Here is a 26,696-nt window from a genome sequence, read left to right as displayed (position 1 = left end):
GGAAATGTAAAATGAAGGGGAAGATTCTGCAGAACGCTCTGTTGAGCTCATTTGGTAGGATAAGACATTTTGCAGTCCTTGGGAATGGAATGTTCTCTGTATACCAAAGAGAACCTCCTTTTCGGACAGGGGTTCCCCCAGCAGGGCATCCACATGTGCATCAGAGGTGTTAGTGCCACAGCCACGTTTGTTCTGTACAACCAATGTGTGCTCTGCGTGTTGGGTTTTGCACTTGAAAATGGGCCTCCTGATGTTTAGGAGGAAAAAAAATCACACATCTTTGTCACACCTACTTATGCTACAGTCATTCAGAATAGCAGCTTGCCTTTTCTGATATTAAAGAAGGAGAAAAGAACAACAGGAAGGAGAATTACAGGAGCACCATTATTATATGTGTGCCATGTTTCAAGTGTGGCTCTTGCTTGAGGATAAGCAAAGTTATCTCTGGAAAAACACAGTACCAAAGGAGGACAAGGCAAGTAAAAAGGGCTCAACAAACACAGCCAGCTTTAGATAACAGGTGATGTTAGGCTGGCCTGGGTAAGGGAGGGCTGCTTGTGGGAGCCCATCGTTAAAAGGCTCTGCCTTGTCCCACCGGCAGAGGTTGACCCTCAGTGCCACCATACTCTGCTGCTCTGCAAGAAGTGCTTGCTGTCTGCGAGCGCATGGGTGTTTTTCCGTTCCTTTGAGCCAGAGCCTCCGTTGCAATGGGGGACATGCAGCAATCCCTTCACTCCAGCTGACATCCATCCCTTTCACCCCTTAAGTCTTCAGCATCCTTGTGAACAGCAGAAAGTCCTTCTCCCTCTTTTCGCAGTTAGGGGAAGGTGTTGAGGGAATGGGGGAGGGGGGTGGGTGGGAGTGCAGTAGAGGCAGTTTGATTGGGCAGGTTGAGAATTGCGGCAGGAGGAGGTTGACCCTAGGTTTTATCTCTGACTAAGGGGGAGTGGCTGTCAGGTGCCCCCTTAGAAATGCTGGCAGTCACAGCGCTGGGAAGAAATGTATGGAGGGCTCCCAGCCGCCTCTGCTGCTGCCTGCCCCATTCGGATGTAAATGATCCGGGGGCTGGCAGGGTGTGGGGGGATGCTACAGCTGCAGCACCCCAACCCTCACAGACTTGCTTCCTGAAGAGGCAGTGTGTCCTCATAATAATATTCCTCAGCAATAAAAATGCACTTGTTCTATGTACTTGGAGCCAGAGATTAGTCTGACCCAGTAATACTCTCCATCAGCAGGCTTCTTAAATCAGACACGAAGAACGTAGAGGGAAAAGTATGTTAATTTACATCCTCTATATTCCCCACCATAGGCACATCACAATAGGGCTCCTGTTCCCTCTCGTCTCCTTCCCGAGCAAAGCGAGGTTCCTCCCACCTGCCCACAGCCCTTCAGCGAGTGCGAGCACAACTCCCACACGAGTCTCCTTGCCAGAGTTTCAGCTGCTGGTGCTGCTTCCATGTGCAGGCTGCTCTGGCTGCTGGGCTTGGAGGTTGATTTTTAAGCTGTTTGTTGAGATTCCCACACACAGCCCCCCCTCACTTAGCTGCATTTGGCTGTTGATTTGTGCTCCCTCCTTGGCACCCGCGTCCCAGTTTGTGGCGGCACGTGGTGCCTAAACACAGAGGAAAGCTGAAAGCAGAAGGAGCTTCTTGGTGGCATGAGAAGTTTGCAGGATCAGTGGCCTCTGTCTCCAGTCCCAGAAGCTACATCCACTTTCCTGCCAGGTTGTCCTTTGGTGGTCCTCCTATACTCATCTAGTTTGAACTGACACCTGAGTGCTCCCTATTCCCTAAAGTCTATTGGGAGCTGACTGCATTTTAACTGCACAGGTTTGTATATCGTCGATGTTTGCTGGGTATCACCCACCACTCTGGAGATGTTTCCTACCATAGGAAGTCTCTTATCCATATGCAGATTTTTCTACTCTTTTCACTACTTGCCATAATTAATAATAAATAGGATATGCATGAAACTGTTGTCATTGGCAGCTCTCTGCTGACTGACGTATAAAACCCATTAGAAACCGATTATTTGGATTATTAATTTTTTTCCAGGTCATCCTATATGTGATATTCTATTGCTAATTTGTTACTGATTCTGTAAGTAGCTCTAGTCTTCAAATAGGAAATATTCCTGATGCCTGCTTTTACTGATGATTCCTTGTTTGTGGTTTCCGTTATTTTAAGAAGTGGATCTGGAGGCACAAGCAGGAAAAGAAAAAGGATTAAAATGACAAATGGACCAAAAAAATTAAAATGACAAATAATATGTGGGCTGCAGTCTTCCAAAAATCCAAGAATAAATAAGGCTGCTTCTGAAGTGCTTTGAGGAGGATGTTGATGATAATTTTTTATCTATTTTTTTCAGTGAGATATCCAACTTCTTTATCTAAAGTGCCCTAAAAACTAGCCCATGTTAACAAAATCGCCTCAAAATAGATTGTACTGGACTATTTTTGTGAACGAGAGTTTGAGATAATGATGAAAAATCATCCAAATGAATTGAAGAATATATCTACCTGTGGTAGATATATTATTGCCGTAACGATCCACATTGAAGCCTCTTGTGTGCTAGACCTAGACATACACGTAGAAAGGCTTGTATGCGATAGTCCCTGCTGATTGATGGTTTTTCAGCCACTGCCTGCTGTCTCTTGGAATATATTGACTTTTGAACAGAGCAGTTACCAGATTCTTAAGTAGAGTCCGGTGTTCAGTGGGACTTCTCAGATGTTTCTATCTAGACATAAATACTTCTTTTCAATCCTTTGATCTGTTTCTTTCTTCTCAAGTTTTATCTGACTTTGTGGAGGGGGGCAGAAGAGCTTAAATTTTGAGGATCCTGAATTGTTTCCCAGTCTCATTCAGCTCGATTACAGTAACACCATGGGTCAGTTTGGCCCCCTGTTTCCTGTTTCTGTTATCTTGTTTTGATAGGCACCCTACAACAGTGGAAAGCAGTCCTGAAAATGGGTGTAAACTAGGGACTTTTTGCTGATAGAGCAAGTATGTGAACTTAGGCCCAGATGAAGACTCTCCGCATGCATAGGGAGCTGTGCTGTTCTTCTCTCGCTTGGTGAAGTTAGGCTTGCCTTGCTGCCTGAGCAAAATCTGTTAGAACGGTGGTACTTCCGTTATCATCACTCAAGCCCTCTTAAATATCTGCCTTTTTCCTTCGCAGTCATGGGACCTTATCGTGCACGCAAGAAAAAAGCTGCCCTGATTTGGGCGGTCGTTTTCTCTGCAGCCTTGGCCTCCCACGGCCACCAACCGTGCCACAGGTGCAGGGAACCCGGGGCCTGGGTCTGCACGGCAGCCAAGCACCCGGGAGCTCCAGGGGCAATACGCTATTAGGGAATTCGCTGGCTTGTTTTCCCCTCTGTACTTTCCTCAGCAGGAAGCACTGCATCTTGGCTAATAGAGGTTGTAGCTCCAGCTCCAACTGTTGTATTTTTAACATTTTAACTATTAGGAAGTGCTCACATGCAAACTTGCTATGTTATCGTCTCTGTCAGTAATGCCAGCAGATAGTTTGGAGAGACATTTAGTTGCCATCTGTGTTTTTTAGGTGGGTACCACTGACTTAGGATTTGTGAGTTTTACGAGCAAGTACTGCAGACGCGTGAAGAGCACCGCTTCAGGGAGGGCAGGTGGCTGGTCATTGGGGAAGGGAGGACCTTGGCGTTGTACGCGGCAACTGAAGGATCCCCCACCAATCGTCCTTGTTGCTGTGCAGACCTGAATCTATATCAAGAGCTATGTTTGCTGTGAACACTCAATAAGAAAACTAGAATTTTGTTTTCATTAGGAAATATTTACCTATCTTTGGATTCTGTCCTGCTGATTGTGGAGGTGTCTGTGTCAAATAGCAATTCCGAGGACCTGGGTTTACGTAGATGGCAACAAGCCATTTGCTGTTATTAAGACCTTTGTACTTTCACCTCAAATCTCTTTTGTTTTAAAAGGGGTGCTACTTAGCCCAGATTTTTATTGGAATAGTTTACTGCCTTCCCAAGGAGCTCTAACAGGTAGCATTTTTGTCCCTACTTCCTTCCGACAGCTTTCAAAAATGGGAACAAAGCTAATAATAGTGCTTTGCACCAACATAAGTCCTTTTATCCAATGAACTCAGATGTGCATTATATATGTTGGAAGGGTCTTGTAGCCTTACCATGAGCTAAATGCAATAAATACTTTTCTACCCATTCTACAGCAGAGACAATGTGACATGAGGCAGGTGTGCGCTGCTTTCCCAAGAGCAAATGGTTTATATGGTGCAAGGGAGCCTTGTGGGGTGTCAGAATTAATTTCACTTTAATTCAGTAATATTCTAATGTGTGGCAAATATGTGCCCAAATTAAATGTTGATGCAGGATTCAGATACAGTGAAGTTGATCAATACTGGATCAGGATAGCAGCTGCTTATTTTAACCTGTACAAAAAATAATGGTAATTGGCTGAACCCTGCTCTCTATAGGCTGTCTGTCCAGCAACCATCACTAGCGTCTGCTTGGTAGGTAATGGCTGTGAGTTGCAACGCCAGCTCTGCTAAGGTCATGTTTACTTTGGCAAAGATAAATGATGTGCAAAAGAAGTTCCAGGGCCTTCATGCAGAGCTGAGGGTGCCAAAAGCCACAGGTCAGTCAGCTTTGGGCTCATGTTGCTCTGCTGGATTTTTTATTTATTTATTTAAAGCTCAACCCTAGCATTTTGTATTCCTGTAAATCACTGAAACCCACCGAACAAGGCACAGCATGATGTGTTCTGAGTCATGGTCCTCCCCCAGAGGAGACGGGACTGAAGAAGCAGAAGCTGTAAGCAAATTTGAACCGAGCCCCCTGAAGATGCAGGTGCTGATGGTAGATGAAATATCGGGAGGTATTTCTCCTCCTTGTGCCAGTGGCCGTCAGCAGTGCCTCCCGCAAGCCGTCTCTCCTGCTTCCCTGGCTCGCTCCTCCATGGAAACCAGCCGTCCCGCACTCGCTGCCCCTTGCCACTGGGCCCCTGGGCACTTTGCCCAGTTCACAGCTGCTGTGGGGAGCTGCTATTTTTCTCTCTCCTACTATAATAGCATCCTTATGAGGCTTTCCCCAGCCTGTCTCTCCTCTGCAATAGAAAGTTGCATGTTTCCGCACGTGGCTTATGCTGTGATATTTGGGTTCATTTAGTATGCGCCTGGGAGCACATCTTAACTCTAGAAAGACAAAAAAGGAAGGGGAAGAAAAAAAAAAAAAAGAAAAATGGAAGGTCAGGTCAGGGAAATCCTAGTCTGTAGCAGGAGTCAGAAGAAAACAAAAACAAGTGGATTTGTATGGGAGAATTGCTTTGGCTCAACTGGCTGCGTGGCAGTGTTGGGCAGTGACAGTACAGGCATCTGCCTTCTGCTGGGCAGACTTGGGAGTGCTCAGAAAGCACTGGGAAATCTCAGTTTTTCAGTGGAAAGCCAGTGATAAGGGTAGTCTATTTAGAGAAAATGCCAGAGGTGGCTGACTGTTCTCAGCAGTCTTTGGAGTTGACACGTTCTTGATGCAAGAGAGTGTATGAGGGTTTCCAAAAGGGTCTGGTCTTTAAATATTGGGTGTATCTTATTTTACAGAAAATACCTGCTCTGTATTGGTGCCAGGTTCATCCAGGCTTCCAACCTTTATCCTAAAAATCAGGCAGAATTTTATTCCAGATGTCTTTTACACAATCATTTCCAAGTTAGGCCATCATCACCTTTCTCTCCCTGAATCTTTATTACCTTCCCCTGACTTTACAGCCCAGGTAATACCAGCCCCCTCCCACCTGCTGTGCCTTGCCTCTACCTAGTGGTTTCCCCTTGACTCTATCACATTGTCTCTCGGAGCACTTAATACACAGAAACACAGGTTGCATCATTCCCACCAATCTTCCCCTTACAGGAATTTCCTCCCCCTTTCTGCCTGACTTCCAGTAGGATAAAATAGTAGAAGATTTTTACAGAAACTTTTATTGCCTCACATCCTCTTGCTGCACTGTTAATTGCACATTACAGCAGAAGATTCAAAAGGAGGAATAGCATCCTCATACCTTTAGCCTCAGTTCCAGACTCCTTGTTACTAACATGTGAAATGGGTGTCTGGATACACTATGTCTGTGCCCCTGGACCATGTTCACTCTAGCATGACATCTCCCATTTGGCTTCTTTCTGGACCTGAGCAAATTTACCAAAGCAAATCCTTTGTGTAGTCACGTATGAGGCAGTAGGGGAATTTCAGAATTAGTCTGATAGTTTTTTTTGTTGACTGGTGCGATCTGGAGTGCAGAGAATTCAACGCTAACCTTTCAAAGGAAAACAAATAGCTTGCATTTAATTCTAAATCTATCTCCTGCCCCCAAACACAAAGTAAATAGTCATGGAGTTGTAGGAAAGGAGTCGTCTCCCAGCTGATTAGAAATGTAGATTAATGACAATATGGAAAGAAGTGCAGTGATTTATGACAGTGTGGAAAGAAGTGCAGTGATAGCATTCAAGTTACTAGAGAAAGGGTCTTTCATCACCAGAAGATTGTAAGCCTTTCTCCGTCCATAGCTCACTAGTTGGTTACTGGAAATAACACTATTTTAAGACATTATTTACCCTCCTAGGCAGGATCGATGTGCTTCTGGAGATGTGTGTGTTTCTGTGTATGTCGTTGGTAGTTTCGAACTGATAGCAAAAAGTAAATTTAAAGCCAAATACTGCAATCTTGTCTTCATCCTTCTGTGAGAAAATTTCCTGTGGCTGTGATGTAACATGAGTAAAAGGAACAGGGGAAAAAAACAAAACCGAGAATGTGATATTGACGTAGTATTCACTGGAGGGAAAAAAAGTGTGATTTTTCAGGTGCTTCCTATACACAAGTGAAGGTGATGGAGCAATGGAACCAGTCTACACAGGTCTGATGGTCACTGATATGTCTTTATTTAAGATTTCAAATAGCTGTAGATGGCTTGTCCTGGGCTTGTGGAAGTGTATCCTGTTCCTGAAGCAAAGGATTGGGTAACCTAATTGGTTTGTTCCATTCCTAATTTCTCTGGCTAGGAGATCAGTTTTGTAATCAAAGTGAGGTGATTGAATGCATTTGAATTGTTGATGTTATTATTAGGTGTCAGATAAATCACTGCTATCTATCCTGGGGAGTAGTTTATTTTCCTGTACTGTGTATAGGTCCTCAAAAAGCTTTCCTTTGATCTGGGGGAGAAAAGATTGCTCCTTTGCAGCAATCAAAAACACAGGTCTCTGAAGCCATAAACCTCTCCACTGCAGTTTTTAGAATGAGACATGGCAAAATGTCATCTGTGCTTTTTCTTCTTCTAAGAATAGTCTAATTGAATTCCTTATATGCTTGGTTACATGCCACAAGTCAAGGGGAAAAACAATATGCATTGTTCTTATTTATATAACCAGCACAGTAATGATACAACTACTTGAGGCAAAGATCTCATTGGAGTAGACTGCACAAATTCAGAATTTTCCAAAGTTATTATTCAGTAATTTCAGAACAGTTTAAAATCGCAGTGAAAACATTTTTTCCTTTTTCCTTTTCTTGGACATAGGCATTTTGTGTATGTTTGGCAAGCAGATCTTGGTTTGTAATAGTCCTGACAGCACTTATTATGATCTGTCAAGTCAGTAATTTGTGAGCTCCAGTTTTACAGAATAATTTTTATAGCTAGCATCTAACAAGTCACGATGGATTTAATCTTTTCATTGCTTCGTGTATTTTTGTGAATCATTCAGTTAATTCATGCAACTATTTTTATTCTTGTGGCACTGACTGGACTCTGATATCAATACAGCTATCACTTGAAATGGTTATTAATATGAGATGTGCTAAAAAGTTGGTGTTCTGTAGACATGTTTTTCAGCTCACTGCTTTTTTCAGTGAGATGAATGTGAAAACAAGGGCTTACCTAAAAATTTGTACAGCTTATTTGTTACAAATTATGATGCATAATAACACATAGGTTCATTCAGAGGCATAGTACATCTGCACAACTGCCTTTTTCCATGGTTCCTAGATGTTCAACCCAATCATTTACCTTAACTGGAAGGATGTGCAAATAATGGAATTGAATTAAATAGTCCAACACCAGTGTACTGAACATTTGATTTATGCATCTATCAGGAAAACTTAAGTGTGTAATCTAGTTCCCAAATTCGGAGAACTGAATCCAAAACCACATTTTCAGTCTTTCTGGTTGTTTTTGTTAGGTAGAAACTTTGGAAGTTTTGCTTTTTTAATAAAATGAAATGTCAAAAAGAAAAAAAAAAAAAAAGTTAGCATTGAAATGGTGAATGCCATTTAACTAAAGTCCAGAAAAACAAAAGCTGAAGCTTCCAACTTCTACTTAGTGTTTTCTTTTCCGTTGTTTGTGCGAGTAACAGAAAAAACGTGAGGTGGTACTTTAAGCAACCAAATAAGGAATTGTACTGTTTGAGTGGTGGGCCAACTTTTGGACTTGCTGGAGAAACACGTAAGTATTAGCAAAGCTTGGCAAAATTACAGAGCTTTTGCATATACAGAGTTTAATCAAGATGAACATTTTTCATAGGCAAATCTCCTTCTCTGTGAAAAATGTACATGGGAAAAATAGAAATGTTTTGTTTCACAGATTCCTGAACAGACACACGTTTTTGGGGTACTGTAAGAATGTTTAAATCAGCTAATTCCTAAATGATTTATTTTATTTCATAGAAGCTTTCAGTATTTCAACTTCTGTTCCATATCAGGAAAAAAGTAAACATCAAAACAGTTACTCGGAATGAAAAGTCTGTTTCATCAGGTGAAGTTCTTACTTTATTGAAGTAAACCCAGGTGTTATTGAGAAAAGCATGTGGTTCTGGAACTCCTTGAACCCACTCTTACTGTCTCTTTTTGCCTACAACCTCCATTGTGTCCAACCAGAGCAATACCTTACTGACAGCCCACAATCCTGGGCAGTTAACCAACCCCCAAGGCACTCCCTTTGTCTGATCTCAGGGGTTGTACATCTCTTTTATTAACACGCCTATCAGAATTAAGGAAATAACTAGGTGATAGAGCTGCAGAATTTGCTACCCAAAACAGGTGGAATTCATTATAGACACAGTAGATGGACTTTCAAGGTCTGTTTGGTTTAGGAGAAGAAAGTTAGCAAAGAGGAGAGGCATGAAGGGGAGAGGTAGAGAAGCTGTCCCCATATTGCCTGGTGCTTTGTGCTAGCTGGTGTGTTTGTGGTTCACATGGATGATTAGGGTTCTCCATTTCTCTTGGTATTAAAAAGACACAAACCTGGTGCACTGGCTCCCCTTCCATTTAGAGGTGGAGCTGGAGACTCCCTGGAGTTGACTGGAGACAAGGAAAAGGACAATGCAAGCAGGGATAGTGGCAGGCTTAGACCACGTGCAATTCCATGTGGCTGTTCATACCTCAGGCAGGACAGCCTTCAACACGGTGGTTTGCACTGGTAAAAGAGCCTGGAGATCTTTTCAGAAATGCAGCTTGTCACACCTTTATTTTGTTTTTATCTCAGCTAAAGGAGATGGGAAGATGTGAGCTGTAATGCAAAGTGTTGTTCTTACGTTTTTATCCATTTATCAGATGTACGGAGCAATGTTCCAGCCCCTTCTGTTCCCCTTTTTTTAAAAATTTACTCCCCTGCTTTTCCTGTTTTTCTGCCCATTCAAAGAGTCTTTTTTATTCATCATTAATACCCAGAACTTGAATTGTTTGATTTTTACACTTTCCTCTGGGAAAAACTACCTATTAGAATCTTGTCCTTGCTTTTCTTCCGTAGAACCAACGGTTTGCCAATATATTACAGTTAATTTTCCTTTAGTGTATGCCATTTAATGTAACTGTGTATTTTAAGGGAAGCAGCACCCAAATGTATGTTCCTAATCATGGGTAACTCTTGTATGATTTTCCTTTAGAATTCACAAGCGTGTTATTTGACATGTTAATTATTACATTGGCATTGGTATATGACTAAGGATATAAATATCTCCTCATTTCCCCCCCTCCCTCACTTAAAATTTTGTTTGAGAACATCAGTACATTTTGCCTGTGAAAAGCCCTGGATTAAATGCCACCCACAAATGATTTTCTGCATGTTTTATTTTGCCAGAAGAGATTGTCAGACATTGGGGGAAAATAACGTAATGTTGGCTGACGTAAGACTTCAATTAACTAACAAGGAAGTTTACAAAAACTGTCATATTAACTTTGCACATCATTTTACTGGGGCAGAAACACTTTGTCACACAGCGCTTATTTCTTGCTTTGCTTACCTCAAGGCACAAAGCACAAACAGGAAAGAAATGTATTCCTTATTTCTGATGCAAATAGTATTCTGCAAATATTAAATATGCAGAAGAGGTTTCCTGTCTATCAGTCAGTCCTGTTTCAGCCCAGTACAACCCAAATAAGTGGTATTTGACTTGTGTGTTTAGGTTAGCATTGTTTTGAATGGAACCCTTGGATCTGAGGGTAGCATCTGGTTTTAGCCCTGCAAGAAGCCAGTGGACTGCTTTCACATTGTCTTTTACCAAAATGGTTGAAGACTTTATGGACAGTGTTTACATGTATTTTGATAGTGATTCTAAATCCACATGCATTTCAAGTTTGTAAAGGACTGCTGTTCACTTCCCTTTCTACTACTATCAATTTTACCCTCAACTTCCTCAGTCCAGTCCTTAAGGAAGGTTTCCCTTCAGTCAACTGCTTCCTGAGCCATAATTTTATAAATATATAATTTCCCCCAAATTTTGCCCTTCCTTTTACTATTTCCTTTTAACTGATCTTCTAACAAAATCTCATTTCTTCTTTTCCTTCAGCCTTCATTTTCCATTGAAATACAACGTCTATCAGAGCCTCTCTTTTCTTCCTTCAAACTTTTCCACCCATTCATTTATTTTATTGCAAGTCATCAAACAGATGCCTTCCTCCACATGCTGATACTTCCTGCTGAAACCTCTGTTCCTGCTCTGGTCACTTTTCCATGTTTATAACACCTTTCCTACTAGCTGCCTCCATTTTGCTTTGTCTACTCCAGTCTGTTAACATTCATTGTCAAAATCATCTTCTTGCCCATCCCTTTAGCCATATTATACTTCAGTGGAATTTTTTGGTAGCCTTTTCTCTTTTTCTCAATCAAGTTCAAGCTGCTTTTTGCTCCCTGCCAAAGCCTCTGGCACTGTTCCTGGTTTTAATTGAACAAATAAATAGTAATGTTAAAAAAGAACTGGAGGCCTCCTTGGTGCAGTGGTTCTCCATTGGGATCTATGTGTCCAAGGGAAAAATAATCAGTGCAGCTAAGAGAATTCTGGGAGTTTCTTTGGAAAGTGCCAAGTCAAGCTGTGGCCACAGGCTCTTCCTGCAGAGGTGGCATAGCCCAGGGTTCTATTGTAACAGAGTGCAGCAATTAGTGATCATTTTCCACTGAACACAATTTACAAAATGCTCACATCCAATAGTAGGACGAGCCAGGAATCTTTTGCAGGGATCTGAACTTTTTTATATCAGCTTCTTCAGATGTAGTCACTCCTCAGACCCCTTCCTTGCTTTTTCTCAGCCTCCCTTTCACACCTTGTTTCATGGTGTTCACTAGTCTTTTGCTCATGGCCCTGGGGCTGTTATTCCTCCCTTCTTACAATAAAGTAATGAATCCTCTATTCCCTCTCTCATAGTCTTGGATTAACAACAGTCTCAGCCCATCAGCTCCCAGGAACCATGTGTGATTTCAGTCTGGTTTCCCACACCTGTGATTCATTAGTCAAGGGAACATAAAAAGCTGAAAAAAAATCAAGAACTTCTCTGAAATGTAAAACAGTTGTGGGCCTCACTTCATATTCAGGCTTTTCTTTCTTCACCACTCGACCTTCTGGATCTCAGGATCCGGTGCAAGGTCAGGCTCCTTCAGGTTCTCTTCCCTCTTTTCCTCACCAGAGGGCAGGCAATTTATTATTTGGGTCCTGAGGCTCTGAACAAGGTTTCACATTGAAGAGATCTATTACTACAGCATTTAAGCTTTCAGACACCTGCTATAGACCTTTTAAACACCTTGTGTGGAACTCCTGTCACATCTCCTACCTCTCAGCTCCATTGTGACATCTGCTAGTTGTGTTCATTTTTTCATGCTAGGTATTCTTGCAAAATGATAGTCACTGCTAAACTGGATAATGATATTGATACTGATACCACATGGCAACAGACTGCTCAGCTTGATCAAACCCATCACAGTGTTTCAAGTCTCTTCTCTGCAGACTGAAAGATTTCTTGGTTGATACTGGAAAAATATAACCACAAGCAAAAAAGTTTAAAAAAAAAAAAGAAAAAAGAAAGCCAAAACCCCAGCAACACAAACTTTTTTTGCAATGGGTTTTAAATTCTGCAGAAAATGAAGAGATAAAATGTGTCAGAGCTTATACCTGCTAAATCCTCTGACAGCTGCTTTCTCATCCTGCTGCCTGAAAATGAATCAACTTAATTATTCCTGTGGCTATGTACATCCAGACGGCTTAGAGTTGCCTCTTTATCGCCAGCTACAGTAACTGTCCTTGTGTTCTGGAATAGTTAAGAAGATTGAAAACTGGGGGTTTTTTGTAATTCCAGAGTACACAGACAGTAATAGAAGAAATGGTCTGGAATTTTGGAGTCTCTCATCAATGGTTAGATTGTGCCAGGACTGAGTTTAAATTTGCTTGTGTAGGATGGCATGTTTGGATTAATATTCTAAAGTAATATGGAGTGGAAGCTTGGTACAGGCTGTCACTGAGAGACTAGTGTAGTGAATTCACAGACTGCAATATGTAGAGATGTGGGGGGGGCGGGAAACAGCATTAAATTATCTTGAAAGGACCTTGAAGTCTCTCAGGATGACTATTCTGAGTACTCTGAAAATATAACCATTGATCTAGTTAAGACAATTTATCCTTTGGAACAGTCTAAAAAATTGTCTTGAATTACCTGGTGTACACATTAAACATGTAAAGTTTTCATTAAAGGAGTTGACAGGTGGCTTGTAAACTGAAGTCATTTCCTTTCCCTTCAGAATTAGATTTTCTTTATGGCCTCCTTTGTCAGTAAATGCAGTTCGTTAAGAATGATTTGGCCATTTCATTCTTCAACCTTATTTTTGCCTGCTCTGTGAATTTAACTGAAGAAAGTCCCTTTGTGACTGAAATGATCAAACTGGATCTCAACCACCAGATGATGTTTTCTCCTTCATTTTTTACCCTATATAAACCAAGCTGCTTCTTTTGGGAAACATTTAGATAGGAAGGAAACTAGGTATGAATTCTTGACAACCAATTTGCAAAGAAATGTCTTTCCTCCAGTTTTCTGCTTGTTGATTTTTGAATGGTCATGTGGAAAAGCTAGTGAATGAAGCCTTAAAACTTCTCTCATCTCAGATGCTTCAAGTCTGGTTGTAGAGGGGGTGTGTCTGGATATAGCTGCTCTTTTATCATATGCTGCAATGAGGTAGGGGAATCATGTCTTGCAGTACTTGCTAATGTTGAGCCAAATTAGGAGAGCACTGAGCTGAGCACATCACTGTAACGTGGGCTCAGAATTTATACCTAAGTCTTGTTTGTGCAGAAGAAAGGTGGATTGTCAAGATTAATGGCAATCAGTCAGCATAACATACTGACACACACAACCCTGTGAGTTAGTCACGAAGCAGCAATCAGTGTAACGTGTGCCCCAAGATACTAGAGGTGCAACTTAGTGGCTTCTGTGATGGTCTCTGGATGTGTTCTTGCTGCTGTGAGAGGGTCGTTATATGTGAAAGGACATGCATATTCAAGAGAAACACTGATACTGTGGGGAAATGATGAGAACGGTTCATCTGTCTGGTGCTCCACAGACAGGTTGTCCTGAACATCCAGACCTTCAGACTGTTCTGGGGGAAGTTTCTGCGAAGATTGATGCTGTGAGTTTGTAGAAAGAGTGTATCTGGTGAGTGGAAGGCTCAGACTTAAATTTCCAGAAGCTCGCAGGCCATGGTAGGTGTCTGAGATGGCAGCCTGTCTTCTCCAGTCAGTGCCAAGGATAAACTTTGCATTGGTATGGGGTAAGTAGAGTAGAGAGGTTTGTGCCTTCCGTAGTTACAAACAAGCCACTGAAATGTGGTCAGTGGGAAGGTTGCTGTAGAGTTTGGCGCTGATAAACTCCTCTTTCTGACACTGACAGCTTCTCTCTTTTTATTTTGTCCCCTTATAGAGCCCAAGTATTCAGACCTCTGCTCCATCCTGAGAGGAAGAGACTTTATTTGCATGGGCAAAAGTTGTCATGGCAAGAGAGGGAAGGAAGAATAAAAGAGGGGGTAAATGTTGGAAAGGCAAAGTAGTCAGAATGTGATATGACAGAGATGAGGTCAAATAAGCTAAACACAAAGCTAGACTAAAACAGCTTAACGAAAAATACATAATTTAATGTTATGGTGATACTGACTGTAGAAATGTAAGACACATTAGATGGATACAAAATATGGGGAATAAGCTCCTGTGATTAAATGAAAAAAAAGTATTCTTTTTTTTCCTACTGTTTTTCTCTTCATGCGTTCAGTGAATTTACCTCACTTAGTCGTAATGCAGAACTCGGGATTCTCTTACCATACAAGAGGTCGTCAGATAAAAAGCACATGATTTAAAGCAAATGTGCCCTCCGAAACACTCATTTCTAAGTAAGAGTAACAAAGCATAATGTAATTAAAACAACTGTCTAAAGGGTTTATGTACAATCACATTGAGTAGAGGCTACCTTTAATTTCATTGTAAGGTCAGACACATAGGGAGGAAGGATTGATGCTGTCTCTCAGACAGCAGTAATCAACGGCTGGCAACTCAGTTTTGGAAATTGAACAGATTAAAAGTTCTTGGCAGTGATTCCCAAATGCTCAGGAGACTCAATGCAATCAGCAGCTTTGACATTTTGGCCAGCTAGTTAAATAGCGTTGGCTATAAACATTACGAGGCAAGTGATCACCCCCTTATGTGCTAGGCCTGGGGCATATGCTTCCCGCCTTCTGTCTCGGGAGCCTCTAAACCAATGAGCTCTTTGATGATATCCTGTGAATAACTTTCCAGATCATAGTGAAGAAGAGGAATTTGCATTGTTTGCATGTTAACCACAACAGTGAGTACCAGAGAAGGGAGACAAGGGTTCATGCAGGATTTTGCAACTAAGCATAAATGACAGCTCCCTAAGTCTACTGAATTTGAACCTCCTTTGCATTGTTTAGCCAAGAATAAGTGCTGCTTCATATGGACAGTTCAGAGATCAGACTGAAAAGAAAATCCACATACATGCAACTCTCTAAAATACAGTATTTATTTATTTGTTTGTCCATTTATTTTATGGGAAAAACTACTCATAGAGGCAGTTTCCCCAGTGCGAGTGCCTGAATTTAGGAAACTAAATCTATATGTAAGCAACAAAAAAACAGATCTGTACAGATATTTGCATGAATGCATGAAACTGGAATTGCATGCAGGCATAAGCAATTGCAGGACTACATTTGCTTGCAAATCCAGTTTAGTGCTGAAAAATCAAGGTGATATGGTAGTGATAGTTAATATAGCAGTGCAGTATGGTTAATTTAGCAGTTATACTATACCTGTTTGTTTGCAATTGCAGTAATTTGTTGCTTTCTAATGGCCAGGGAATTTGATCCCATGAGCGGCAATGGGGCTTACATGTTTGAATTAAGCTACCTGGTTTTGCATACTTCTTTTGCATGATACCACAGAAATGATGACTGCAGGCTGGCTCTAAAACCACACGTAACAAAGTAGTCTGGTGCAACTTCTCAGCGGGCCTGAGAAAGCAGAAGTGAAGCCAGTGGCTGAAAGTCACATTCTCTGTGAGGGTGAGAAGTTAAGCCCAGTTCATTGGGAGCCTGGTCAGTAACGTTAGGATGTACCAATAGCTGAAGACATTTTCAGTGGGCAAGGTTAGTTTCCGGTCTCTCCCCTCTTCTCCATTCCTGGTAGTTAATAATAATTAGTCCTAATTAATAATATATAAATATATAAAATATAAATTAAAATTAGTTAGCAGCAATAAGTAGTCATTGTCAAGAAGGCAGAAAGAGGAAGACAGAAGATATTTTTAAATATCCATCTTGTCACTGGGATTTTCTACTTCATTTTTTCCCACTATTCCTTGGAGGACATTTCCTTCATTACATTTCCTAATCCCATTTAGGTATTAAACCAAGACCCAGTGAAATCAGCAGGAGTATGCCACTTGCCTTGTTGGGCACGATCCATTGACCTTCAGGTGTTACAGTTGTTTGACCTTCTAGTTTGTCATTTCCAAGGTGTGACAGCACATTTCTTATTTGGATTGGTGCGGTCTAATGAGCATGCTCTGAATGCAGTCAGGGAGGCGTTAATCCCTCTAAGCCATCGGATGGCAGTCAGGAGTTCCATCTTTCAGGTGGGGAAGTAGCCAATTCCCACTGGCAGACCAGCTAAGTAACTCTTCAGAGGGATTTAGCTGCACATGGCCACCATTTAAAACCAAATACTTCTGTATATGAAATGAAGAGTATGCAGGTGTAGAGTACAGAATTCAACGTTGCTTTTTACCATCAATCTAAGTTTTAGAAGACTTCTTCAAATACATAGCAACGTACCTATTAGATTTGTAGGAGTGGATGGAGTGGAGCTCAGCTTTGCTGGCCCAGGTTTGCAAGATGTACCAAGAGTAGGATCTTAACTGCAAGGATGCATTCAAAGCAAGGCCCCAGCCAAGTGAGCGTAGGTAGGCTGCCTCGTCCAGGGGGTTGGAAATGTGGCAAAGGCATTTGCTGCCCACCTGAGCCAACACCTTTGAGAGAAGCATCTTGCTCTTCTTGAAGTAGATCTCTGGGATGGATGTAGTCCCTGTAGTAAGGAAGGAGATTATCTTCAGTTCTTTAATTGCTTAGTTTCACCTGCTGGACACAGCTAAAATGAGTGCTTAATTCACATCTGAGAATGAAGTTACATCTCAGGAAGCAAAAATAGAAAACATAGTGCAGAAAATGAGTTAGAAGACTGAGGCAACACATGTGAAGCAATGAAATATTCATGTGAAAAGAGAAATTTTCAGAATGATTAGGGAACCTCTGGGGGGCTGAGCTTCTGTTTTAAGATACATGGTAAAGATGAAAGAACAAAGGAAAACTAACAGTGCAGAAAACGCTTTTGACCTCTGTTTGTGTAGCTGTTAATTTCTGTCACACCTGCTTTGATACGAGGGGGGTGTTACCATTTCCTACTCTTTTTTAGCTGTTGGATTTGGGTGGGATGGGCCTTTCTAAGTCCAATAAACTGCTTTTTCAGCCAACTTAAGCACAGCATCAGATAAATATTTCAAAATGTGTGATTTGCACCAGCACCAAGGAAATGAGTGTGGAGAGACAGATAGTAATCTGTGATATATATTTATTTGAACTAGAGCCAAGCAATTCCCCTTAGTTAACTGTGTCTCAGCAGTTTTCTCCTGATAAAATAATTAATATGCAGATAGCTGTTGCCCAGCTATCCTTCACTCTCATTTTTTGGTTTGCATACTTTATGGCATTGCTTCAAAAGCAATCCGGTAATATCCTTGGCAAATTGATCTCTCTCCCCTGACTAATGGTCTCTTTTAGCAAGTTCTCTTTCCTTCACTGTGTATGGCCATAATGTGCCTGCAGTGTAAGGCTCTCACAGAATCACAGCATGGTTGAGGTTGGCAGGGACCTCTGAAGGTCATCTGGTCCAGCCCCCCTGCTCAAGCAGGGCCACCTAGAGCCAGCTGCCCAGGACCATGTCCAGATGACTTTTGAGTGTCTCCAAGGATGGAGGCTCCACAACCTCCCTGGTCACCCTCACAGTGAAAAAGCATTTTCTGATGTTCAGAGGGAACCTCCTGTGTTTCAGTGTGTGTTTCAGTGTGTGCCCATCACCTCTGGGCATAAGGAATAAGGGAAGTAACAGGCCACAGTTTGCAGCTTTGTGCCACTGCCTTCTGGTCAGGAGAGCAGCTGCAAGACCCAGCAGGAGAGCTGTAAGACCTGAAAAACTCTCTGCCTTCTCTCTTGTGAGCAGTTAGACGGGCCTCTGTAGCTTGTGCACTTCACCTGGACTGAGCTGGCAGAAGTCAGGATGTGCATCTGCGCTCTCAGTCTGCTCTTTAGGACTTCACAGCTTTTTTCTGCTGTTACGAGTCTGGTGGTATATGTGTGCCTGTCCCCGACATGACGGGAGCATCATCTCAGCTCAGAATGTGGAAGAGTCACTCTACGGCTGCCATGGGCACAAAAACTGCGGACAGAGCAGGACTTAAAATCCTGTAACCAGCAATTGTAATTTAGCTGTCTAGGGAGACAGCAAAGCAATAAATGACACCCTCCCCACCAATGCCCCCCCCCCCCCAAATTTTCTTGTTACAGAGCAGATGAGCTTTTGCTGTAAGCTGTGATGCCCTGTCAGAAGTTGGCTTGTTTTCTGGTTATGCTACTGAAAAATTGTCATGAGACCACATAGTACTAATCATCTTCTTTACCTAGAAACCTTACTGTGACCCACAATAAGATTTGAAACAAAAACGCAGAAAGTGTTAACACAGGTTTTCTTTTTCTTTCCTTGTCAACTGCAGGTAATGCAGGTAGTGAAAGAACAGATAATGAGAGCGCTCACTACCAAGCCTAGCTCTCTGGATCAGTTCAAGAGCAAACTTCAGAATCTCAGTTACACAGAAATACTGAAAATACGCCAGTCTGAAAGAATGAACCAGGAAGATTTCCAGTCTCGTCCGATTCTGTAAGTACTGTCTTCTCTCCCCACTCGTTTTTGCATGGAAGGATTAACAAATGTGAATGACATTTGTGAGCTCTTCTGTGGCAACCCAAGGAGGAAAGCTGTCCAGGGAGCCACGTTCAAAAGCAGTAGTGCGGCATCTGCTTGAAGTGCATTATGTTTTCTTCTGCTGGGAATCATAACTTTTTCTTTGAGTTCAGTTGAACCAGATTCAGCAAATCCCTACAGGGTCTCACATGGCTTATTTGTATGAAACAATGCTTTGACATTTCCTAGCTTCGCATGATAGTGAGTCTGGTTTTGGTGCTGGTAGTGGCTTTTTAAAAAGAAAAAAAAAAAAACACCACAACTTTGTCTTCTGTCCAAGGGCCTTTAAAAATTCCAGATGTTACTTCCCTGAGTGAGACAGGGAGAAGCCCAGAAGAGGAGGAGCCAATACACACCAGCTCCACGAAAGAGTGGTGTTGTGTATGACTCTTTATGGCATTATTTTTGGTGTTAATGACAAGCAGTTACTTACATGTAAATGATAACATTCTGGTGGCTAGCCAATGGGATTCTCATTTCCTTGTTGTTTACTGCAAAGTATCAAATGCTAATATCGCCACCATAGCTCCTTCCTGTTTCTCAGAATACCCTTTGTTCTGTTATATGAAAAATGGAGGCCATACTTGGCTCTGGACCATATCTGGGCTTGTGGCTGAACTGATGGCACAGGACAGATGCAGACTCTGTGGTGCACAAATGATGTGCTGAGAATAGCAGGAACCTTCTGAGATCAGCAGAGAAATGGTGAGGATTCCAGAAGCATCAGCTGAAATGTCATGAAATCCTGATCCCGTTTCAAGTGGAACAGCTTGTGATTTTCCAAATCTTTTCAAAACAAATGTATAGAGAAGGGTTTGGACCAGAGCATTTCAGGATTCAGAGGCAGGATGTTCATTTTGATTTGTTTCTAAAGGATACAAATACCTAAATACAAGCTCTGGGGACACATTCTTCTAGGGGCAGCAGGGCAACAGCGGAAGCATAAGTTAAGTAGAATTACACACTTAAATTTTGATCATACCAATGTGGATCAAAGGGGGAATGCTTCTTTTATGTTTTCAGTGTATTAGAAGGTAGGACCTAATGGCCAATTAGAACTGATGTCACTCATAGTAATGCATCAATTAAAAAGCTACAAATGGTTCCAGTCAGTTTTGCATCATTACACTGCTCAGAAATCCCCTGCCAATCCCCTGCAATGTTTAGTGGTTCAAAGCCGCTCAGTACTGCTAAGCTTGTCACCAAAGCTACTCGTTTTCCCTGCTTTCCCTATGAGTCAACTGTTGAAGTATGATCCAGGCCAACTGTTTATATTCTCTTGCACTATCACCTAGTCTGATGAAACTTGCCGGTGCCCTCTGCAAGCTCTTTATTTCCAGTCTCACTCTGGCTAGTTGCTGCCACAGTGCGGAGTCTTCTTCCCCATCATGGAATGAGTGAAACAGCCAATACAAATAGTTAAAAGCAACTGAAGTGTTACCAGAGTCTCATTTCAGATTCAGGACAAAGGCTAAGTCTAAAGGCTATAAAGGCTAAGTAAATCGATAAGGTGTTTAAGCAATCACAACTGCATTTGCAGAGATTTAACTCTATGCATTTGCATTTTGATTGCACCCATGATCACTTATTCTTGACTGTGAAAAGAAACGCTTCTTTCATTTTCCCCTTTGATTCGATTCCCTGTACTGAACTCTCTCAAATTGCATAGATGGCACAATTGATAGAAGTACAGAATCATGGCCTCATTGTAGGGAAAGAGACTGTGAATGAAGAGAGCAATCGTGGCTGTGCTGTATATTTTAAAGCCTTGCAGATATGCTAAAAGAATTTGTGCGCAACGGTGAATGTAAAGTCGGCAGGCCTTGTTTAATTCTGCATGAGAATATGGCAATCAGATGATGGTTTTTCCTGCCTTGAACGTGAATGCTGTTCATTCTGTAAAGCACTGAAGTTTTAAATTTTCAAGCTGCTGGATGAGAGAAGCTTCAGTTAAGTTGGATTTGAATGTAAGCTGGAAAGTTTTTCCTTAGATCCTTGTAACTACAACAACCTTGTTTAGCACAGATTGTTTCTTTTATATGAGCATTGTTGTATCACATGAGATTTAAGTTTTTTCAATTTCAGAACAGAATCCTTTTAAGATTCTGGGATCATTATTGATTATCCAAACTGCCATTCCACAACAAAATGATAAAGTATCACTGGTTCATTTTGAATAGCTGTAGAAGAAGGTGTCTAGGAATCCTGTGGGCCTGTAGAGGACCAGAGGTCTCCTTGACACATTAAATGGCAACAGAGATGGGTTAATACTGGATAAAGATCTGAAGTCCAAGTGGAAGCTTGCTGGTTAAAGGAGAGTTGATGTCAGCTAGGGAGCCATTGCTAAGTAACATCTGTGTGAAAATCTGCAACATACAGGGAAATAGAGGGAAGGATGTGAATGCTTTTTGGCTTTTTATCTTACAGAGTTCTCTGCAGTGTTAGAAAGAGTCACAAACGCCTGCTCTGAATGTGCGAAGTGATTAGGAGAGGGCATAGCTACAAGCCAGAAAGATAGAAGGACAAAACAAATGAAAGCAGTTCTGGGATAACTCTTCTGTTGTGTTGTAAGGATTTAAATGTCTGTAATATGCCCCATCGTGGAAGAAAAACAGCTACCAAGAAAGAGTCTTAACTATAAGCTGGAAAGGTAAAAGCTTGGGACAGATATAAGTGGTGCTGAAGAAAAACTAATACAATTTGAATAATTTAAAAAGAATTTCTAATCATTTTCAGATTTGCCGAATTCAGGTCTGTTATTTTAAAAGCAAGTAACTGACGTCAGTATGGCCTATAGTGCCAAGAGCAGTGAGATCAGAAAATTAGCGATCATATATATTACTGTGTGGTTCCCTCAACCCTTCTGTCTTACCAGCCCACTAACTTTTCCCATTCTTACATGACAGGAACACAGTAGGGAACTAATAGCAATTTTTAAAGCTGCTGTCTCCTTAGACTTTCTGAGTTTGTTCTCTCTCTCTTTGCAAGGCACAAACTGTTAAGCCAATGTCATCTGAAGGACAATAAATAAAATTGTCACAAAACATATTTGCATTTATGTTCTTCCTTTAGCTCATCGTTCCTGTTTGATTTTAAAATTAGTCAGGAGGACCTATTTCTTATACAGAGATTTTTTTTTTCCTAAGCCTCCTGTCTTTAGACACTGACCCTGAGGAACTGAACTCCCTTGCCTTCAGGTGGCTTTCTGAAGGAAATATAAAGATTCAAAGCAGCACATCTTTTGTTTAACTGTGTGCCGGGGTTTGATTTTTCTGCTCCATTTCTCTCACCTTGAAGTGGTGGAACTGAAACCTTGACAGTGAGGAGCACTATGTGGCAGGATCACCTTGCAAAAATGTATCTGGAGTCATGGTATCTGAAAAATAGCTGAAAACCATACAAGTCAGAGTAACCATGTGTTGGCATGAGCTGCTGAGGACAGTAAGTGCGGGTGACCATGGCAAAGGATGGATGGACTTATGGGGTGTCACTAAAGTCCAAAGTCAGTGAAGACTGTTTCTCTGTGGAGTAATGAGTTGTCTCCGCAACCTCTGTGTGTTCAAGTTTGGGGACTGTAAACCAGAAGAGAGTACTACCTCTGAGCTTCATGGTTGTGAGAGCAAATATATGCACGTGTGTAGAGGGACTCCAGCACATCAGCAAAGAGGAGGAAGGTGTCCCTTCTTTCCTACCTCCTTTCCTCCTATGGAAAGTCTGCCTTGGACAGTGAAGCACTTCAGAGAGGATTACCTGTTTATTTTTGGATTGGTTAAAAATCTTTCTCTTCCTCTGGTTTGTAAAGGGCAGATGGGGCTTTAGAGGACAGAAGAGGGAATGCTGTAAGCGAACAGTCAGATGTTAAAGTGCTGGGTGACGCACTCATTTTTGTTTTTTAAGTAGTGTCTTACAACTATGATGTTATGATATCTTTAACACCTATTTAATTATAACCATCCAATTTCTGAATTAAACTACCTACATATCAAACTACCTAAATATCAAACTGTTGTTTATACCAATCTTGAATGTTTGAAATCAGGCCAGCTGGAGATTTAGTCTGCAGCCTGGACTGCTGAGTAATCCACACTGTATTTTAACACTGTTATCCTCAGCCCCTCCTCCCAGCTTTTACCTGAGGAATGGGGAAGCTCATCAGATCAGTAAAGGCGAGACATTTATTCAAGCACAAAATTCTTCTAATCAGAGTATTTAATCATTCAGCATATTCATATCTTAGTTCCCAATGAGAAAACAACAGTGCTTGAAAATTTTCCTAAAGGACTAATAATATATTTCTAAAAGGTGGCCTCTTTCTATAGTTACAATGCTTCCTTGATTTTTGACCACCTAGATTTTCACAGCTTGTAAATATGCAGTGGTTTATGCATCAAGAACCCAAACCATTTTGTTAATACCTGGGAGAAAGATGGCAGTTTTGTTTAAAGGCCTGATCTTTCTAGAGAGGATTTCCAGTGATTTCAGTGGGGGTCTGGCAGATCAAAGGTATAGGATCCAAATGAATGTGGAAATCAGCAGAGACTGGGTTCCCTAAGTTTTCAAGAGGAGAGAAATTTTTGTTGTCTCTATGGGATACCACAGCTTTGCTTCCTTTTGATGACTATTGCTGGAACATACTGCCAGACAGAATGATTTTTGGTATTACCTAATTTACACAGCAATGCAAAATTATGGTTCTGACACACTTCATATTTTATAAATCCTCTACACATTCAGTTATTTTTTAATCTTACTAGGCTTGCTGTCGAGTTGATGTTTAAACCTGTCTTTTATGTATTCTTAATGAACCTAAGTGAGGATATAACTGATGAATTCAGACATCTGTGAATCCATGTGATGGTGTATGAAATCAAACTTCAAATGCTATGTGCATACGTTTTCTGCCTAGTTCTTGACATGTTGAACTCTTATCAAAGTAGGATGTAGAAAATGGATTTTCTGAAGGATATATAATATTATTTCTAAATGTGCTGCAGGTTTCTGCACTCCTGGGCAAAGGTGAAGTTTGATCCTTGAGCAATCCCTAGTCATGGGTTAGTCTTCCACAAAATTCTGATAATAATGAATTAATTGAATGGCATGGAATTAAGAGCAAGCAAATAGCACTGGTCATTATTTTAGCTCATTGGCATTGCTTGCTGGTTTTCATCGTTGTTTTCATCGTTGTTTCAAAATGTGTTTTAGCCTTCTTGTGTTGTCCTAAATAATAGTGCTAGTAAAGTATACCAGCAGATGATTGTGCAACGAAAGGTGACAGACCCTCAAATAAGCTTCGCAGTGCTCCTACAATGAAAGAGCATTATTTGCCGCAGAAAAACCTTGTTTTAGATGAGTAAAGTAAGAAACAAATAAGTGACTTGCCTGAGTCGTACACTGATGTCGTAGCAGGGAGATGTCTACAACAGAGATATCCTGACTCCCGTTCTTTGTTATAAGAAAAAGGGCTTTTTACTGGAGCAGACTATATTCTGACCTAGGCCTGCTGTGACTCTTGTCCCCTTCAAACTCCTTGCAGAAACGTCTTGTGAGACTCTGTCTCAGAGGAAAGAGGATGGTCTTTGATTGAATTTGACAAGTGCCTACTTTCTGTCTTCCCAAGGGAACTAAAAGAGAAGATTCAGCCTGAGATCTTAGAACTGATTAAGCAGCAACGTCTCAATCGACTTGTGGAGGGCACCTGCTTTAGGAAACTCAACAGTCGACGTCGACAAGGTACAGCTCAGACTGCCTAGTCTGGCTTTTTATTGTCACTTTTGTCTAAAAGTTGAGATGAGGAATACTACTTTTACTGGCAAGATCCTTGGTTGTAGTGCTGTCTTGACTGCTTTTACCAGGGCGCATCTGAAAGCATCTCCTAGTTAGAGTTGTTGTAGGATTTCTTGTGTTTCCCTGGAACTGCTTTTGGCTTCATCACACAGATCATCTGGAACAAGTTTGACAAAAATCTCAAGCAGCAGTCTTGCACTCTGACCTGAGTATTTTGACTTCTGCCTGGGTGTCCAGGCTTCTTGTTCACCTCAAAACAAAATCTCTACCTCTGCAGGAATAGCACATGAAACTTCATGTAGCCAGAATTTTAATCTCTCAGACGTGGACCACCTTTATATATGGGATGAGCTCATTCTGCACCCCTCCCTCGAGTACTGCCCATCCTTGGGTTTTGTCTTATATTACCATATACATTAAATATATTATGGTGTTTAAATATACTTTTTAGAAGCAGTTAAATCAGTAATTTGTGTACCTTCAGATGAACACTTGATTGACATGAGAAGATTATTTTCCCAATCCTATGGGTCATTGCTCAGCGTTATGTTTACAGCTCAATTTTATACAGTCAAACTCTCTACGGTTCTTTACCCCTCAGAGAGGCATGCTTCTTTCTCTGGACAAAATAACGGGACCATAGTGTAAATTCAGCAGATTAATTACAAGTTGTATCCGAAAATTTCCCTTTAAAACCCTCATTTTGTGAGGATGCAGATTGCCATTTGTTTTCTACTGTAAATACAATATAAATTAGAAAGTTACAAAAGCTAAGAGTAAGAACTGACAAAGATCAATATTCGAGACCTTCAGAACAATTGGGGAAAACTGCTTTCTTCACAGAGAGAAGTATTCCTGCAATGCCTCCTTCCTTAGAAACAAGGAGGCAATATTCCTTAATGTAGGGAGGTTATTTTGGAAAATTTCAAAGCCTTTATGAAAGGGTTGAGTTGCAGAAAAATGTGTTGCAGCTTTATATCCTTTCTGTCAAGCCTACAAACACCAATGAAGCCCACTGCACAGAGTTTAGGGGAAGAGCAGTAATATTCCACTGTGACTTCCTGTACAGATTTCATAGGGAAGCATGATACATGTTTTCCCTTCAGCAGCATATTCACGGAGTGAAAGTAGCTAAAGTAATGCATAGTTTGTTTGGCTATCAGTAGTGAGGGTTCTTTATTTTATTCCTCTCAGAACCTTAATCCGAATGACTGAAATTCTAGGGAAGGAGCAGGGTTTGTGGCAAACATTCTTCTTTTGGCAGATCTCCAAGAGGAAGAGAGACTGTTTATTTTATCTTAAACTGTTGTTAGTTCATGATTTATAGGATCAAAAGCTTTAAGGGATATAAATTGGTTCAAATTATATGAGTGGAGTTGAAGTTAAAAAAAAATATTTTAAAAAAAAAAAAATCAACCTAATCTTCTGGTCCACAGTTGAGAAGGTTTCTATGTATCATGCCTTGGAGTGAATTGTATAGGCCACCACATTAATTGCTTTGATATCATATTTATAAAGGGCCAAAAAAGTTCATGATTCTTTGGAAACAAAAAAAACGTGTGACCATGCCTCAAAAAACTTGACCTTCTCTAAAATACATTGTTTTTTGTCAGATACAAGCCCATTTAGAAGGGCATGTTTCCATATCCCCTTAAGAGTTGTGTGTGCTTTACCTTAGACTCCCTGTATTCCCTGAAACAGAAGTGTCAATTATACCCTGGGAGGGAGGGAGAAGACACAACCGTTGCAGAAGATAATGCATGAGGCCACCAGGACTAAACTCAGTAAGCTCTAACGCTGTGCAATCTAATGAAGCAGCAAAGCATGGTTTGTAAACACAAGTATGTTTGGTGTATAAGCCATTCAATTGGGATCCTTTTTTAGGTATGTACAGTGCCTGGCACAGTCCAAATAGTAAATAGTGGCAGCTGGCACAAAGCAGAAGCAGCTGTCTTGAAATCAGCCTTTATCCTTCAGAGTCTCCTGTACCCCAGGCACAGCAAGCTGTAAGAGCAGGGCTGTCATGATGTCAAGAACTAGGAGAT

The 26,696-nt window shown here is 41.2% G+C and overlaps 1 protein-coding gene across 4 annotated transcripts in view; it reads left to right on the top strand.

The window, feature by feature from the left end:
* The window catches only part of ELMO1 (engulfment and cell motility 1), a 323,193-nt gene that overhangs the window by 275,342 nt on the left and 21,155 nt on the right, over positions 1-26,696 (top strand). For all 4 annotated transcript variants that reach the window (XM_030008954.2, XM_030008955.2, XM_030008956.2 and 1 more), the window contains 2 exons: positions 18,620-18,783; positions 24,485-24,597. In XM_030008954.2, the coding sequence (XP_029864814.1) occupies positions 18,620-18,783; positions 24,485-24,597 (277 nt within the window). The remainder of the gene's footprint in view (positions 1-18,619; positions 18,784-24,484; positions 24,598-26,696) is intronic.

The sequence above is a fragment of the Aquila chrysaetos genome, chromosome 3 (assembly GCF_900496995.4).
Source record: "Aquila chrysaetos chrysaetos chromosome 3, bAquChr1.4, whole genome shotgun sequence".
NCBI classification, from domain to species: domain Eukaryota; kingdom Metazoa; phylum Chordata; class Aves; order Accipitriformes; family Accipitridae; genus Aquila; species Aquila chrysaetos.
The sequence above is the reverse complement of the archived record's forward strand: the minus strand, read 5'-3'. Positions and strand labels throughout refer to the sequence as shown.